The sequence below is a fragment of the Nerophis lumbriciformis genome, linkage group LG19 (genome assembly GCF_033978685.3).
Source record: "Nerophis lumbriciformis linkage group LG19, RoL_Nlum_v2.1, whole genome shotgun sequence".
NCBI classification, from domain to species: Eukaryota; Metazoa; Chordata; class Actinopteri; order Syngnathiformes; family Syngnathidae; genus Nerophis; species Nerophis lumbriciformis.
Window position 1 is genome coordinate 24,479,769 of NC_084566.2, and position 16,856 is coordinate 24,496,624.

Genomic DNA, 16,856 nt, shown 5'->3' on the forward strand with positions numbered 1-16,856 from the left:
AAGAAATATGTAGGTGTGTCTTGCACTGCATGAGAGGCAGAGATGTGGGTGCGGCTTTGTGGCTGAGAGGCCTCGGATTGGTGGAAAATTGTCATTTCTATAAATATTAATCTTTACACTTGGCAAGAGATTTAGTGCTTACATTTAGAGTTAGATTTAGCATTTAGGTTTAGATTTTACATTCAAGATTGAGGATTCATATTTCAAACCAACATTTAGATTTAGGATTTATATTTATATTTAACATATATATTTAGATTTAAAATTCAGCTTAAATTTAACAAGATTTAAAATGTATATTTATATTTAAGGTTTAGATTGAACATTTATATTTAAATTTAACATATACATATAGATATAACATTTAGAGTCAACATTTAATTTAAACTTAAATGTGATGAAAGTTGTCTAAATGTGAAAAAAAGTGAGCTAAATGTGAAATATATCTTCTAAAAAATGTGTGACTGAATTTTTCCATTTGGCACCCCATACAAGGGGACAGTTGCAGCTACCGTCTTTTCAAAATGCTGGTCTGGTTTGGCGATGTACATCCAACTTCTTCTTCACCTTTTTCCTTATGCCTGACCATTTCTGTTTTTTTTTTTTTTAGCCTGTGTGCTGTTTCTGTGCGCACATGTTTCAACCCTCTTTTTGATCGCTCCAAGCAGGAGAAACAGGCACCTCTTACGGAGTCCCGACTTGACAGTGCGTGCAGTTCTCAGTCACATTGGGTTACCTTTAATATGATTTGCATATTAATAAGGGGGCGTGGATAGGCGTGCCAAGCCACGCGGACATCTGGAATCAATTCCAAGTAAATTGCGATGTAACAAAGAAATGTGCTTTCATACATCTGAATTTTTACTTGCGTATGCCGTTTTATGGATTTGAATGTCTATTTTTAGAAGAAAATCCATACCATTCTTGTTACATGAGGCCCTAAGAGCCTCATGTATTAAAGGGGACCTATTATGCAAAACCAACTATTCTTACCAATTGGTACCTTTTTTGTGTATTTGGGGTCTGCATAAGTCCCAAAAATCTAAAATCAAACCATGGAGGCATAGTTGAGATATTTATAAAACAATCTTGCCTTGCTTCCTTCTTCCTCCAAACGAGCCTTTTGAAATGTCTCCGATTTGTGACGTTTTTCCAACTGGTGACATTAGCGGCTATCTCCATATATGGTAGAGATTTACCTGAAGAGCTTTGCGCGAGTCCACCATTGTAGTCCAAAGTAGTGAATAGGCTTCTTTTTTCCTCTTGTTGTGGGGCAGACTGGGTCGTTTATGCATCCTACGCTGTTGCCATTTCTAATCCAAAGTAGCATGTAGTTATACATGTAAATGGGTTATACTTTTAGTTTAGTTTAGTCTTTATTTGAAGGGACAATGCACAGAAACATTAAGCTCAAAGACAGATATGTTCTGCACCAGATTATAGCTAAATAGCTCATTTCCATCTGCAGTCCCTGGCTACCTACCGGTAAATTAAAGGGATACAAAAATCATGCAATAAAATTATGACAATAAAATCATACTATAGCATGTAATCAAATTAAGAAAAGTCATAAAATACCCTTTCATTGACACATACTTAATATACAATACAACCACACCTCATTTACATCATCACACAAAGAATACATGCTCTTGTTCACATCTGTCATCATTTGTAAAAACAACCATGATTTTAACAGACACACCTTACAATTTACAACAAAAATGCTCTCATGGATAAATATAATACACATTAAGTTGATGTGTCAAACATAGTGCCCACCTTAGTGACCGTGTGACTTGTATAGCACTTTTCTAACTTCAAGGTAATCAAAGCACTTTGACACTATTTCCACATTCACACACTGATGGCGGGAGCTGCCATGCAAGGCCCTAGCCACCACCCATCAGGAGCAAGGGTGAAGTGTCTTGCTCAAGGACACAACGGACGTGACGAGGTTGGTAGAAGGTGGGTATTGAACCAGGAACTCTCAGGTTGCTAGCACGGCCACTCTCCCAACCGCGCCATACCGTCCCCCGTTATAATTTATGTCTGTCAGTAGACTCGCTATGGAAGCGCTAAAAACTACAACATGGATGACGGGTAAAAGACGCAGTTGAAGTGAAGGTGCGTAAATAAGACCGCCCACAAAACGACGCAGCTTCAAGAGACGGTCAGAAAGCGGCTTGAAAACGGTCTGTAAAACAATCGATGCACAATTTTAACTGAAGGACCACCATTACATACATGGGATGGGTGTAATGATTATTCAATATATCGATTTATATTTGTTAAATCAAACTATGCAGGTTTATGCTTGGCAAGTTTGGCTTCTGAAAGTTAGTTAATGATCCAAGATCGTTTTAAAAGGAAATTACCAATCGATTTTATCAATACCAGAAAAAGGAAAACATTGGATTTAGGAACTGCTGACTTTATATGAAATTTAGTACTTTTAATGATAAGGACGTTAAACATTAAATCTGCCCGTCTTTGGCATCATCAAAAAAAAAAGGGAGATATACTGTGGTTAAGAAACTGAAAGGTCATAACAAATGCAAACACCACAAGACAAAATCATAAATTACAACAAAAAAACGTTCAACTACAGCACGATTGCAAAAGCCACAACAAATCCAAACAACGCCATGAATTGATTAACGTGGACCCCGACTTAAACGAGTTGAAAAACTTATTCGGGTGTTACCATTTAGTGGTCAATTGTACAGAATATGTACTTCACTGTGCAATCTACTAATAAAAGTTTCAATCAATCAATTCATCAATCAATCAAACACACCACAATGTATAGCCACAACTCAACTTTAAGTCACCAAGGACACCAAACTTACCGAGCACAGACCTACGTAGTTTAATTTAACAAATATAAATCGTCATCCATGTTGTAGTTTTTAGTGCTTCCATAGCGAGTCTACTGACAGACATAAATTGTAACGGGGGACGGCATGGCGCGGTTGGGAGAGTGGCCGTGCCAGCAACCTGAGGGTTCCTGGTTCAATACCCACCTTCTACCAACCTCGTCACGTCCGTTGTGTCCTGGAGCAAGACACTTCACCTTGATGGGTGGTGGTTAGGGCCTTGCATGGCAGCTCCCGCTATCAGTGTGTGAATGTGGAAATAGTGTCAAACCGATGCTACTTTGGATTAGAAATGGCAACAGCGTAGGATGCATAAACGACCCAGTCTGCCCCACAACAAGAGGAAAAAAGAAGCCTATTCACTACTCGGTGGCCTAGTGGTTAGAGTGTCCGCCCTGAGATCGGTAGGTTGTGAGTTCAAACCCCGGCCGAGTCACACCAAAGACTATAAAAATGGGACCCATTACTTCCCTGCTTGGCACTCAGCATCAAAGGTTGGAATTGGGGGTTAAATCACCAAAAATTATTCCCGGGCGCGGCCACTGCTCCCCTCACCTCCCAGGAGGTGATCAAGGGTGATGGGTCAAATGCAGAGAATAATTTCGGCACCCCTAGTGTGTGTGTGACAATCATTGGTACTTTAACTTTAACTTGAACTTTAACACCACCGACACAACGGAAGTGACAGCGGAGAGCCTTAAGGCGACGCACCGACTATCGGAACAACAACATAGCGACAACAAAACAACTCGAAGCCATTTGATGGGAAATAAATAAATACAAGAGATGGATGAAGGAGGCTATGGAAATTACGGAGCGAGGGGCCAACACCGTCAACAAGGATGTGGGGGGCAGGAAGGAATTTTGAACAAAGAAATTCAAAATCAGTTGAATGACGCTCAAAAGCAAGATCATCCCTAGCATAAAATTGGAAGCTTGTTATGAACATAAATTGTCACACCACCTCCTAGTCCAGGCCTGGGCAATTATTTTGACTCGGGGGCCACATTTAGAGAAAAAAATTTGTCTGGGGGCCGGTAAATCTATTTTTAGGAACACTAATACAAAACCTCACAATAATGCCTGATTGAATGCTACAAAATGTTATGACAGACCGCATTAAAAAACGTAATGGAATTTTACATTTTTATATGAACGATAAAACACTGAATATTGACAAAATATGAATGTTCGATCGACATATTTTACAATCAAGTGAAACGCAACAAAAATGCAACAAACAATGAAATATGAACGCAAAGGGTACAAAATAAACCCACCTACAATCTGATATATCTGAAATATCACTAAGCTTTAGACCTTTGTTGTGAAAAACTCCTTCCGCGTCTGTGGAAAAAATCCCCACCCACACCGCTTGGTGCCTCATCTGAGCTGCTGTGACGTAGATGACCATAGTAACTAATTAGATGACCATAGTAACTAATTAGATTACCATAGTAACTGGTATATCAAGCAGATTCCAAGCATTGAAATACTTAGTATAGTTGAAGACTTACGGTCATTAGAAAACATCACTGCACATCATAATGGCAGCTACACTTTATATCTTAAACATCTAAAAAATGATTTGAGAATGTCCGGCGGGCCAGATTGAAAAGCTTAATGGGCCGCATGTGGCCCCCAGGCCTTAATTTGCCCAGGTCTGCCCTAGTCTTTCTGATCTACAGGAGTGAACGGCATTATATTAAGACATATCATGAAGCGTCTTTGTTGATTCTGGAAGCCGTGTTTCTGAGAGAGCAATGATTGAAAATTCATGATTCGGGGAAGATAGATAATTTACAAGATGGTCATACTTATTAGGGCTATTAAGGCTATGCACATTCAAGTGAAAAGTAGTTAACACGTGAGTTGGAGTTGATACTCTTATCTATTAAATGTTTCAGCATTGTAGTATCCTCCAGTGATGGTTTCATTTGAATATTTTAGACAATTCAGGTCAGGGTCAATGCATGTGTTGTATTTGTTATTAGAATCAATTTCGATAAGATTGAATATCCTATCATTATAAAAGTTACACTGTTTGATTTTTTATTTTTTTTTGCTAAAAAGTTACTGAACCGATTTCAACTCACTGAATAGTTTTGGATCATGTCGTTCTAAAAAAAATAATGAGGCTTCATCTGACATCAGTACAAATGTGTTTCAAATGTCAGTGTTTCATGAGCCGTATTTGGAACTGAAGTAGTCAGAGAGAAGTTGCATCCTCACACTCTGCCTCTTATTGGTATGACTAACCCTGAACTCTGACTGGCAGGTTCCTAAAGCCCTTCCCCAAAACTCCTCAGCACTCCATCGCCCCTCCTTAGGTTAAGGCTGCCCCATGTGCGCACACTTTAATACTTCTAGATTTCTACTAACGTAAGTGCTTTTTTATTTATTTATTCAAACGCACCTCTATTTTTTGTAGGAATGCCACCCAACTCTAATTACAAGAAGCCCCATATTGCGTAATGTGCTCAAATGTGACTTTTATTCTAAACAATTTTATCTGCACACATGAACTGGGTTTTCTCCTGCTGAGTGACATATGGATTAAACCAGGGGATGACAGCCCCCTGTGAGTTTTGGGCGGCAGTGGTGGTTTGGAAATTATTTTGGAATCGAACCAGGAACCCTCAAGTTTCTGGATGGTCGAACTATCGCTGAGCCTCTGTATACTGTATACTGCTTGTATTCTGTCACATGACCTTCTTCCAAGAAGTGAAAAACAGTGGTGGTCAACCAAGCCAAGATGACTGTTGTGCAGCACACAAACTCGCTGAGTATGAAATGGGGCCTAGATCTTCCTGCAAAAAGCAGATACAAGCAAAAAAAATCTAACTATGGAATAAAATAGATCCTTATACTTTATCAAAGAAAGATTTCTCGAGAGACATCAAGGATTATCCGTCGGTAGAGATCCCAAACATATAGAACTATTGTGCTTCAGACGTCATTCTACACGATGATGATGTTGACAACTTGGAAAAGCATGGGGGTCTACAACTTCTTTGTGTGTGGCTGGGTCAACGAAATTGGTATCAAGACTCACCCGGATAAATACGCATCGTTTTTGCTCGGGTGAGGTTGCATTTCATTTGCATGCAATTAAATTTGCACGCGTCCATGTAAAAAAATTGTGAGGACTAGCACCTAACAGCTAACTGCCTATTCATATAATAAACTATCAATTACATCACCATATTTGATTTTTGTCCTGTTGTCTTATGTACTCTGACACAATTTGTGTCCAAAATAATCAAGAGGGGATACGTAGAAGTACCTTTCCTGACAAAGTATCATTGACCTTGACTTTCTGGTTTCTGTTTGTTAAAAACTAAAATACAAACGATATCAAGATAATACATTAATAGGAAATACTTAACGAGTGAAGTAACTTAAAAATATATCAAAAACAAAGTGGTCACTGCAAACTTGGGTGTTCTTCGATTCTGCTCCCTTGTACTGAAGAATGTGCCACTTTTGTCGTCGTCTTTCATAAAAACTTGCACTCTTCCGCCTTTCTAGATTTTTCTCTTGAGGAACTCTGAAGAAACATTTAACCTTTTTGCGATTTGAACGGTTCGTACAGCCGAAAACAACGCAAGCATAGGGCATCTTTCTTTGAGAAATGCCAAATGACGCCAGGCAAGTACCCAATCAGAACAGACGCTGGCTTGACCACATCGCTTATTTATTGAGCCAGACGTGACATCATGGAAATCCAAACAACAGTCTAGTATTAAAGCACTTTTGGCCATAATTAGTTTGAAAAAAATCCCAAATATCATTAAAATGTTCCTCAATGCTTTATTTTGAAAAACGTGCAATTGATTCTGAACTTAATTTTCCATTGTTTTTATTATTTTATTATTTATTTATATATTTTTATCATGTGTTCTATGCTCTGTCTTTCATGCAATGTTATCCAGCACTTTTGTTAAACTAGAGCTAATGTAAGAGGCTTTATAAATAAAGTTAGATTGATTGATTGATGTACAAAAGAAAAGTGCTTGGATTAATGCCTGTGCACACTTTAATACATATGAATTTTTTTGTGCGTATTACGTTTTCTGGATTTGAGCGTACACCATTTTTTTTTTAGCAACAAATGCACGCAAGTCTTAATATGGAAGGAAGCAGGCAGCCTTTGACTAGTGAGAGTCATGACTTGCAATTGCACTAAGAAGAAGTATGTTGACGCTATTCCGCTATTTGGTAACTTTTGGCCTTCCCAAGACAACAAAACTACAAACAACAAAAGCAGTAATATATTATTGTTATTATTGTTCAGATACATGCTGCTACTATTAATGTTGGACTTCAGCCACTAAGGAACTTACTAGCAATACAACAATCATTCCTTCCTAAAAAAAAACCTTGTCAATTATGATATAGTACAGTATATTACTTTTTTGTTCCAGAATATTATTAATTTAGGAATTACCAGCCAGTAGTTTGCAGTTTTTAAATGTTTTATTTTAAAATCATTCAAATTTAATAGTTTTATGTTCGTACACTTACTGTACCCAAAGTGAGCCGTGAGGTTGCTTGACAATGATTGTCACACACACACTAGGTGTGGTGAAATTTGTCCTCTGCATTTGACCCATCCCCTTGTTCACCCCCTGGGAGGTGAGGGGAGCAGTGGGCAGCAGCGGTGCCGCGCCCGGGAATCATTTTTGGTGATTTACACCCCTATTTGAAAGAATAAAAGTGAGCGATGGCCGCCAACATGTCACGATGATGGCGATGAGGTGAGCCAACAAACAGGAAGTGAGAGATTAAGAGTCGAGTTGTTTCAGTCTGTGCTTCAACTCCCACCTCCTTGCTATAAGCGTTTCCTTCCTGGCCAAAAGCATCTTCTCGTCCGCTTGGACCGCCATGATCACCTCTGTTGCTCTTTTTAGGATGGCTGCCTTTGGGTTTCTGCGGCCTGGGACTAAGTCCGGGACATGCGCCTTCAGTGCCAAGAAGCTCCTATTCAGCTCCTTTCTGCATTGGCGCCCAATCACTTTGGCACTCTTCTGTCTGTCCTTGCCGCAATAAGGTGCAAATGTGCTCTGACTCCTAATTCGAGTCTGCTGCGGGGGGGCGTAGTGGTGCTGTTGGATGTTGACATTGGAAAGCGGCATCTTGTCCTCCTTGTCTTCCTCCACAGGTTCTTCTGATAGAGGAAACACATGAACAAATCAGCCTGATTCCGACCCTCAGATAATGAAAAATCCTCCTACCTGATGGGCAGATGTTGGCCCCTGGTCCCGCCGCTTTGGTCACATCCTGTCTCCTGTGGAGCGTTGAGTACGGAAGAACCTCTGAGGGGTTGATGCAGGTCATCGTGGTTGTCAGAAAGTCCAGTGCGCGGCTTGTCTTCATCTGGGGGACCTGGCCCTGACATTTGCTAGCACTGTCACTAGTAGACGAGGTGGAGTCATGACGCGCTTGCAGAGCCACCCAATTCTGAGACACCGCCTTCTTCAACTTATCGGCGGCGCCAAAGCTGCTGCTCCACATGCAGTCGTGGATGACATAGGACTGAAGGAAGACGGAAGACGGACGGTCCTGGTCCAGCAGGTCCCATGCCGTCGCCGATGATGAATGGCTAGATGACAGCGGCTCAAACTTCTTCCAGATTTCCTTATCAGGGCCCAACAGCAGGTCTTCCTCGTCATCCAGGGAATAGTAAGGCTGCAATCACATTGTAGTCCACATCACAATTCCTCCTTAACGCTATTCCAGCATTCTTGAGGACAATATATCATCACCATCACCGGGAATCAATATTCCAACAACAGAAGTAACATACATTGCAAAAAAAATTAGTCAAAATCCAAAATAAACATTAATTCAGTTATTTCAATACACTTCTGATTTTAAAACTAAGAAGATTTAAGCTAATTCTTAAGAAAAACTGTGATTTCAACTCACCATGATGAGAAGCTGAACTATGTGTGAGTGGAGAACAGCTTTTCTATGAGCTACTGTGTCAAAAAACTCTTTAGGGAGTTTAAACCTTTGAACTTAAAACCCAGCAACCGCCACCAGCGGCCTCGCGAGACCTTCCTATAGTCTCGTAGCCACCTTGTATTCATCCGCACGGGCGCTAACTTTCACCGCAAAAAAAGTGTAAAGACCACATCAAGACTTTAGCACTAACTTACAAAAAGTTTAACCTTTTGTTTCCTATAAAAAAAAATATTGACGAACATCTGTCGACATTTTCTTGAGCGTAGTGCACGTTTTATCCTCGCGGATGGACATGCAGTGTTGCCAGATCTCGCGAGAGTAAAACAGCGGCAATGTAAAACATATAACATATATATAAAGCATCTCAAAAGAATTTGTGGAAATTTTAAATGTTTTGATCGAGTGAACTGCTGTTTTTTTTCCAGCATAGAAAAAAGTTACGAGGAAAGGTGCAGAAGACCGGAGTTTTGACGAGATGAGTTGACTGGGTGCATGGGAGCGATATTTGATTGATTGATTGAGACTTTTATTAGTAGATTGCACAGTACAGTACATACTCCGTACAATTGACCACTAAATGGTAACACCCGAATACGTTTTTCAACTTGTTTAAGTCGGGGTCCACCTTAATCAATTCATGGTAAATATTTAGAATAGTGCAATCATTTTTTACTAGTTTGTTGAAATTACACTAAGTATAACAAATGGACAACACAACAAATGCATCAGTCATTAACAACAATTATATATTATTATAAGGGCTGTCAAAAATAACGAATTAACTCATGTGATTGATCACAAAATATATTGCATTGATCATTTAAACACGCAGATTGGTGTACTTGCTGCAGGCAGCTAGGTTTCACTCCATATAACATACAGCTGACTATAGATACAAGTATCATTAAGTTTTGAGCAAATAAATGACGTGCACTTAAGTAAAACAACCCCAAAAGGGACAATTAAGCGGTAGAAAAATGGATGGATGGAATTGTTATATATATGTTGACAATAAAATGGCATTTGTGTCCAAATTTAGGTCTTCTTTAAAAGTTATTGCAACCAATAACCTGTGATTAAGCATAAATCAAATTCAAAAGTGTCATTGAGCCTTTTTTCCTGAACGAATATGGGAAAAAAAACGTGGACGATGCAGTTCACGGTTGTCATGGCAATACGCGGTTGCTTCGGTCCCAATGCCGCGACATCTCGCGAACAATTATTGCCAACACACGATGACAGTTAATAACATACTGTGCATACCGACTGTCGGATAGAATGATCGAATGCTAATTGTGTGGTTTAAACGTTGGATTTGGAAGTCCAAAAAAACGCAACAAAGACATGAGGCCACGAGTGTCGTGACGTCATTGCTGTGATTGGGTGTTGCTTACAGAAGACCGTTCACAACAAATGTGTCCACTTTGCAGGGACAAGTTGACTTTTACTCCCAAAAAAGTATCTGTTTAAATGTAACGCTAAATTAGCAAATTAGCTCTTGTTATCGCGCTAGTTGAACGATGCAACAAAGCAAAAGGTGCGTGTGAGAAGACATTTGATTACTTAAACGTACTAACGCCAGCTTTGCTCTAATGCACTGGTCAAATGAGTAAGCAATGTCGACTAAACAATGTTAATTTAATTATTTAATGTGCAAATCATGACTCTACACCACTGGATTGTGCCAGTTTGGACTTCCTGACACCTCAACGTCATAGCGCCGCGTTGCATTGTGGTCAATGTATACTGGCTCGTGGATGTTGTCACTTATCTTAGAGAGCGAACATGGACTACATGTTTTAAGGAGCAGTAACTCTCTTTAATATTATTATATGTTATTACAGCCACAATGTCAGTGCTTGTAGTTCGATGTGTCGCCGTATTGTCGACATAAAGACCGAACAGAACTACAACTCCCTCAATGCAACACGGTGACGTCACGCGTTTCGCAAGCGTTGGTGGCTAAAGAAAACAGCCGCTTCCGTGTTGTTCTTGTTTGCTAGCAACGTCTGACAGCTTCCACGACTGGCATGCCTTTGTGAAGCTGACACTTCCACAACTTTCCAGTTCCGAAATGTCGCTGCCGCAGAGCTCCAAGAAGAAAGACAAACGTATTTTGTCCGCCACCTGTCCGGACCCCAAGTGTCGGGCTAGCCTCTTCTTCCCCGCTCACGGCTCAGTTAGCATCGAGTGCACCGAGTGTGGTCAGAGGCACGAACAGAAGAATCTCCTTAATGTCCAGGAGGTGACCGATCCAGATGTGGTGCTCCACAACCTGCTCAGAAACGCCCTGTTGGGCGTCACGGGCGCTCCGAAGAAAGGCACCGAGCTGGTGAAGGTGATGGGGCTGTCCAACTACCACTGCAAGCTACTGTCTCCGGTTCTAACACGCTACGGCATGGATAAACAAACCGGCAGAGCCAAGCTGCTGAAGGACATGAACCAAGGGGAGATGTTTGACTGCTCCCTGCTGGGGGACCGGGCCTTTCTGATCGAACCAGACAAGGTGTCCACAATGGGCTATGGCAAAGACCGCTCAGGTAGCCTCATTTACCTCCATGACACCCTGGAAGAGGTCAAGAGAGCCAACGGCAACAGGGAATGTCTCATTCCCGTCCATGTCGATGGAGACGGCCACTGCCTGGTCCACGCCGTGTCCAGGGCGCTGGTGGGTCGAGAGCTGTTCTGGCACGCCTTGCGTGAGAACCTGAAGCAGAATTTCAAGCAAAACCTGGACCGCTACAAGGCCCTGTTTCAGGATTTCATTGACGCTGCCGAGTGGGAGGACATCATCAATGAGTGCGACCCTCTGTTCATCCCGCCTGAAGGCGTCCCCCTGGGACTTCGCAACATCCATATTTTTGGACTGGCCAATGTCCTACACAGGCCCATCATCTTGCTGGATTCTCTGAGTGGTATGAGGAGCTCTGGAGATTATTCAGCCACCTTCCTGCCCGGCCTTGTTGTAGAGGAGCAGTGCAGGGCCAAAGACGGGAAGCTCAACAAACCCATCTGCATCGCCTGGAGCAGCTCTGGCCGGAATCACTACATCCCGCTGGTGGGAATCAAAAACACAGTGCTTCCCAGGCTGCCGGCTCATCTGCTTCCCAAGGCCTGGGGCATCCCCCAGCAGCTCATCAGGAAGTACATCAAGCTGGAGGCGGACGGGAGCTGCGTGATCGGCGGCGACCGCAGCCTGCAAGACAAATATGTGATGCGTTTGGTGGGTGCCATGGAAGAGGTGTTCATGGAGAAGCACAGCATCCACCCAGCACTGGTGGCCGACATGCACCAGTGGGTCTACCGGCGCACTGGCGTCATCGGCATTCAGCCTGAGGAGGTGACTGAGGCGGCCAGGAAGTCGGTGGTGGAGAACCGCTTGCACCGCTGCCTGATCTGTGGTGCCCTCGCCGAGCTGCACGTGCCGGCCGACTGGCTGGGGCCCGGCGGGAAGCTCTACAATTTGGCCAAGTCCACGCATGGCCAGCTGCGACCCGACAAGAACTACAGCTTTCCGCTCAACAACATTGTGTGCTCTTACGACCCCCAAAGCGACGCCCTCATCCCTGACTACAAACTGAGTTCCCTTAACACCTGCAATTGGTGCCACGGAACGTCGGTCCGCCACGTCAGCGGGGATGGCCTTGTTGTCTACCTGGACGGTGACAGAACCAACACCCGCTCCCAAGGTGGCAAATGCGGCTGCGGCTTTAAGCACTTCTGGGAAGGGAAGGAGTACGATAACCTCCCAGAAGCCTTCCCCATCACGCTGGAGTGGGGAGGTCGGGTAGTCCGGGAGACTGTGCACTGGTTCCAGTACGAGAATGACCCCACGTTGAACAGCAATGTGTATGACGTGGCCATGAAGCTGGTCACCAAGCACTTCCCGGGCGAGTTTGGCAGCGAGATCCTGGTGCAGAAAGTGGTCAACACTATCCTGCATCACACCGCCAAGAAGAACCCGGATGAGTACAACCCGGTGGCCATCAACGGTGCCCACGTCCAGCGACTAACTGACACCGCAGAAAGCCAGTCAGCGCCGGACCTGCCCACCAAGATCATCCTGACGGGTCAGAAGGCCAAGACGCTCCACAAAGAGGAGCTGACCATGAGCCGGGCTGAGCGCAACCTTCAGCAGAGCATCAGCGAGCAGGCCTCGGTCACACAACGCCGCAGGACAGAGCGGATCAAGCAGGATCAGAAGGACCGCGGCCGGCCCACGTCTCCCGGCGGATCTCCAGAAACCGCCGCCTCGTCCTCGGCGCCGACCACGCCAGCTAAGTCGTCCGCCGCCCCTGCCTCGTCCTCCAGTGAGAAGAAGATCCGCGTGAGCACCAGCGACGGCAGAATGGCCACGTTGACCCTGCAAGCCCGCACATCTTTCTCAGAACTCCGGGGCAGCATCGCCGAGCACTTTGGCGTGCCGCCCACCCGGCAGTGCATCCGCTACGGCTTCCCTCCCAAAGAGCTGCTGCCGCCCGGCACCAGCGAAGAGAACGAACCAGTCGCGCTGCAGCACGGCGACCGAGTGACGCTGGAGATATTGAGGGGCCCTGGCGACAAGAAACCCCCGCCACCCGGCCCCGGGGCATCTGCCTCGCACATGGCAAAGAGCCAGGACACCGTGGCGAAGACGAGCGGCCGCGATCTTCAGGACAGCATCGACCTTGAGATGTCATCGCTCTGTCTCCTAGCGACCTTGATGGGTAAGAACCGGAGATCAATAATCTTTAAAAGATTGAGTAATCAATTTTTGATTTCACTGACTTTGATCAGTACTCATCACAGCAAAATTGTGTGTGTATTTGTGTGTGAGTGTGTCCATGTTTGTGTGTGTGTCTTTGTGCCTGTGTGCTGACTCAGCCATCTGGATGCGTCCAATCTGGCCCGCCAAAAGGGTCAAATGGTGGCTGGCATGTTGTGCTAAAAGTAAGGAGCAGTTTGCTAACGAGTGTGGTGTTGCAGGTGAGGACGTATGGTCGTACGCTAAGAAGCTGCCTCACTTGTTCCAGAAGGGCGGCGTCTTCTACAACATCGTCAAGAAGGACATGGGTACGTGAATGCCACTTCTTTAGGTATTAGCGTATGTGACATTGTATTAGGTAGGGGTGTAACGGAACACAAAAATTTCGGTTCGGTACGTACCTCGGTTTAGAGGTCACGGTTCAGTTCATTTTCGGTACAGTCAGAAAACAACAAAATATACATTTTTGGTTATTTATTTACCAAATTTGTAAACAATGGCATAACATACATATAAACACAGGGTCCATTGCGAGGGTTAATGTGGTCAACATATATAAAATAAAAACTTTATAAGATAAGGCTCAGAATGGTTTCTTAACAAAACTTTTCTACATATAAAGTGCATTTTTTGATTGATTGATTGAGACTTTTATTAGTAGATTGCACAGTACAGTACATATTCCGTACAATTGACCACTAAATGGTAACACCCGAATACGTTTTTCAACTTGTTTAAGTCGGGGTCCACGTTAATGAACATTAAACTGCCTCAAGTTGTTGCTCAGATTAAATAAAATGACACAACTTTTCTTCTACATATAAAAAGTGCAACATTAAACAGTTTCAAGTGAACTCAGCCTCAGATTAACTTTTCTTTTCCCCCCCAGCCGGGCTAACTTGGCAGTAAGAGGTGGGAGCTGTTTGCTCGTCTTTATCTTTGTTGAAGCGATGTTCACTTGGGGGTGGTGACGCTTCAAATGGGTTAGCATTAGGGATGTCCGATAATGGCTTTTTGCCGATATCCGATATTCCGATATTGTCCAACTCTTTAATTACCGATACCGATATCAACCGATACCGATAACCGATATATACAGTCGTGGAATTAACACATTATTATGCCTAATTTGGACAACCAGGTATGGTGAAGATAAAGTACTTTAAAAAATAAATAAATAAATAAGATAAATAAATTAAAAACATTTTCTTGAATAAAAAAGAAAGTAAAACAATATAAAAACAGTTACATTGAAACTAGTAATTAATGAAAATTAGTAAAATTAACTTTTAAAGGTTAGTACTATTAGTGGACCAGCAGCACGCACAATCATGTGTGCTTACGGACTGTATCCCTTGCAGACTGTATTGATATATATTGATATATGATTGATTGAATTATTTATTTCAAACCTGCACAGTACAACAACACACACTTTTTTTTAAAAACATTTTGGCAGGGACATTTATGCAAGGCTTGAAAAGGGGTTGGATGAAGCAGATGCTTATAATATCCCAACCCCTCTCACTCATTCCACATTTAACATAAACAATATAATACAAGAACAATACTATACAAACAAAAACAAGAAAAGCTCCTGTACACTAACAATACAATAGTACCACTGTTACTATAAAACAAGACAAGACGAGACAAAACACACACACACACACACACACACACACACACACACACACACACACACACACACACACACACACACACACACACACACACACACACACACACACACACACACACACACACACACACACACACACACACACACACACACACACACACACACACACACACACAGGCCCAAACACTCTCTGACCATACACCTCTCTCCCATCGCTCTGTGCTGAGGGCATCACTCTCTTTCCTCCTCGTACTTCTTCAGTACTTCTTTTTTAAAATATATAATGTAGGAACCAGAATATTAATAACAGAAAGAAACAACCCTTTTGTGTGAATGAGTGTAAATGGAGGAGGAAGGTTTTTTGGGTTGGTGCACTAATTGTAAGTGTATCTTGTGTTTTTTATGTTGATTTAATTAAAAAAAACAAAAAACAAACAAATCAACAAAAAAAACGATACCGATAATTAAAAAAACGATACCGATAATTTCATTTATCGGTATCTCTAGTTAGCATGTTTGATGTGTTGGCAGAAGCATGCCTTACCGCTGCTGAACAATGTCGGCAAACCTTCATCCTCCGCACCGCGCAGCCGAAGTGTTCCCAAACGGGAGATCTTAACGAGGCAGGAGGGTCTTCCAGCTCTGGCTTTTTCATGTTGTCGTAGCCTGGTCGTTGCGAGCATGCCGTGTGTTGTGCGTCGGTGTGCATTGTTTACACAACGTGCGCTACGTTACTTAATATGTCCGTGTGGAAACTCGTTCGGTACACCTCCGAACCGAACCGAAACCCCCGTACTGAAACGGTTCAATACAAATACACGTATCGTTACACCCCTAGTATTAGGCGTTCCTAATAAAGTGGCGCTAATGATGATGTGTGCGCAGGATTGATGGACGGGAAGCACTGCACGCTGCCTCATCTGACGGGCCGGACCTTTGTGTACAACGCGACAGAAGAGCGCGTGGAGCTGTGCGTGGACAGCGCTGGTCACTTTGCGGTGGCCGCCGACGTGGAGGAGCGCGTGAAGGAGGCGCAGATGCAGCTGCGTTCGGAGGTGACCTCCAGGGGCAGCAGAGAGGGAAGCCCGTCGCATGGTGTGCTGCGGTTGGGCAGCGGTGGCGTGGTGCGTAAGAAGGAGCCACTGCATGCCGTCACTGCGTTCCAGGGCAAAGGTCACTCGCTTGGCAGCAGAGGCTCCTCCCCTCCTGAGCACCGGCCAATCACTCGCCAGCACAGCAGCGGCGTGGATCTCAGTGCCAGTGTGTCTCGCGGCCCGCCCAACTTATCGGACATCCCCGAGGATGCCACCAGGGAGCTGGTGCGCATGGCACCAGGCTTTGTGACGATGAAAGACGGCCGCAGCCTGGACCCTGCCCTCATGGAGCAGCAGCGCAGGAAGCTGCAGGAGATGGTCTCCTCCATCCAGGCGTCCATGGAACGTCACCTGCGCCAGCAGCAGAGGGGCGGGGCCAGCCTCCAGCGGACGGTTGGCGACAGGGAGGAGGAGGAAGCTGCAACCGCTCCGGTGTCGTGCAAACCGGAAGAGGAGCAGATGGAGAGCCAGGATGGACATGAGGGTGAACCTATGGACCACTCCTGATCTCCTCATCACTCCACGCC

At 43.9% G+C, this 16,856-nt stretch overlaps 2 protein-coding genes across 2 annotated transcripts in view; one reads left to right on the forward strand and one right to left on the reverse strand.

Moving 5' to 3' along the window:
* Nucleotides 1-7,394: 7,394 nt before the first annotated feature.
* LOC133618631 (transcriptional regulator Myc-B-like) lies at nt 7,395-10,307 on the reverse strand. Its single transcript, XM_061979168.1, has 3 exons — nt 8,811-10,307; nt 8,117-8,570; nt 7,395-8,049 (listed from the first exon to the last, which is right to left on the reverse strand). Exons 1-3 carry the CDS (start codon nt 8,811-8,813, stop codon nt 7,667-7,669), a joined length of 840 nt encoding a protein of 279 aa, XP_061835152.1. The 5' UTR covers nt 8,814-10,307; the 3' UTR covers nt 7,395-7,666.
* A 199-nt stretch (nt 10,308-10,506) lies between these two features.
* vcpip1 (valosin containing protein (p97)/p47 complex interacting protein 1) overlaps nt 10,507-16,856 on the forward strand; it is a 7,554-nt gene continuing 1,204 nt past the window's right edge. The window contains exons 1-3 of the mRNA XM_061979167.1: nt 10,507-13,555; nt 13,815-13,901; nt 16,121-16,856. The exon at nt 16,121-16,856 is cut by the window's right edge and continues 1,204 nt beyond it. Of these exons, the coding sequence (XP_061835151.1) occupies nt 10,924-13,555; nt 13,815-13,901; nt 16,121-16,836 (3,435 nt within the window). The 5' untranslated portion in view covers nt 10,507-10,923 and the 3' untranslated portion in view covers nt 16,837-16,856. The remainder of the gene's footprint in view (nt 13,556-13,814; nt 13,902-16,120) is intronic.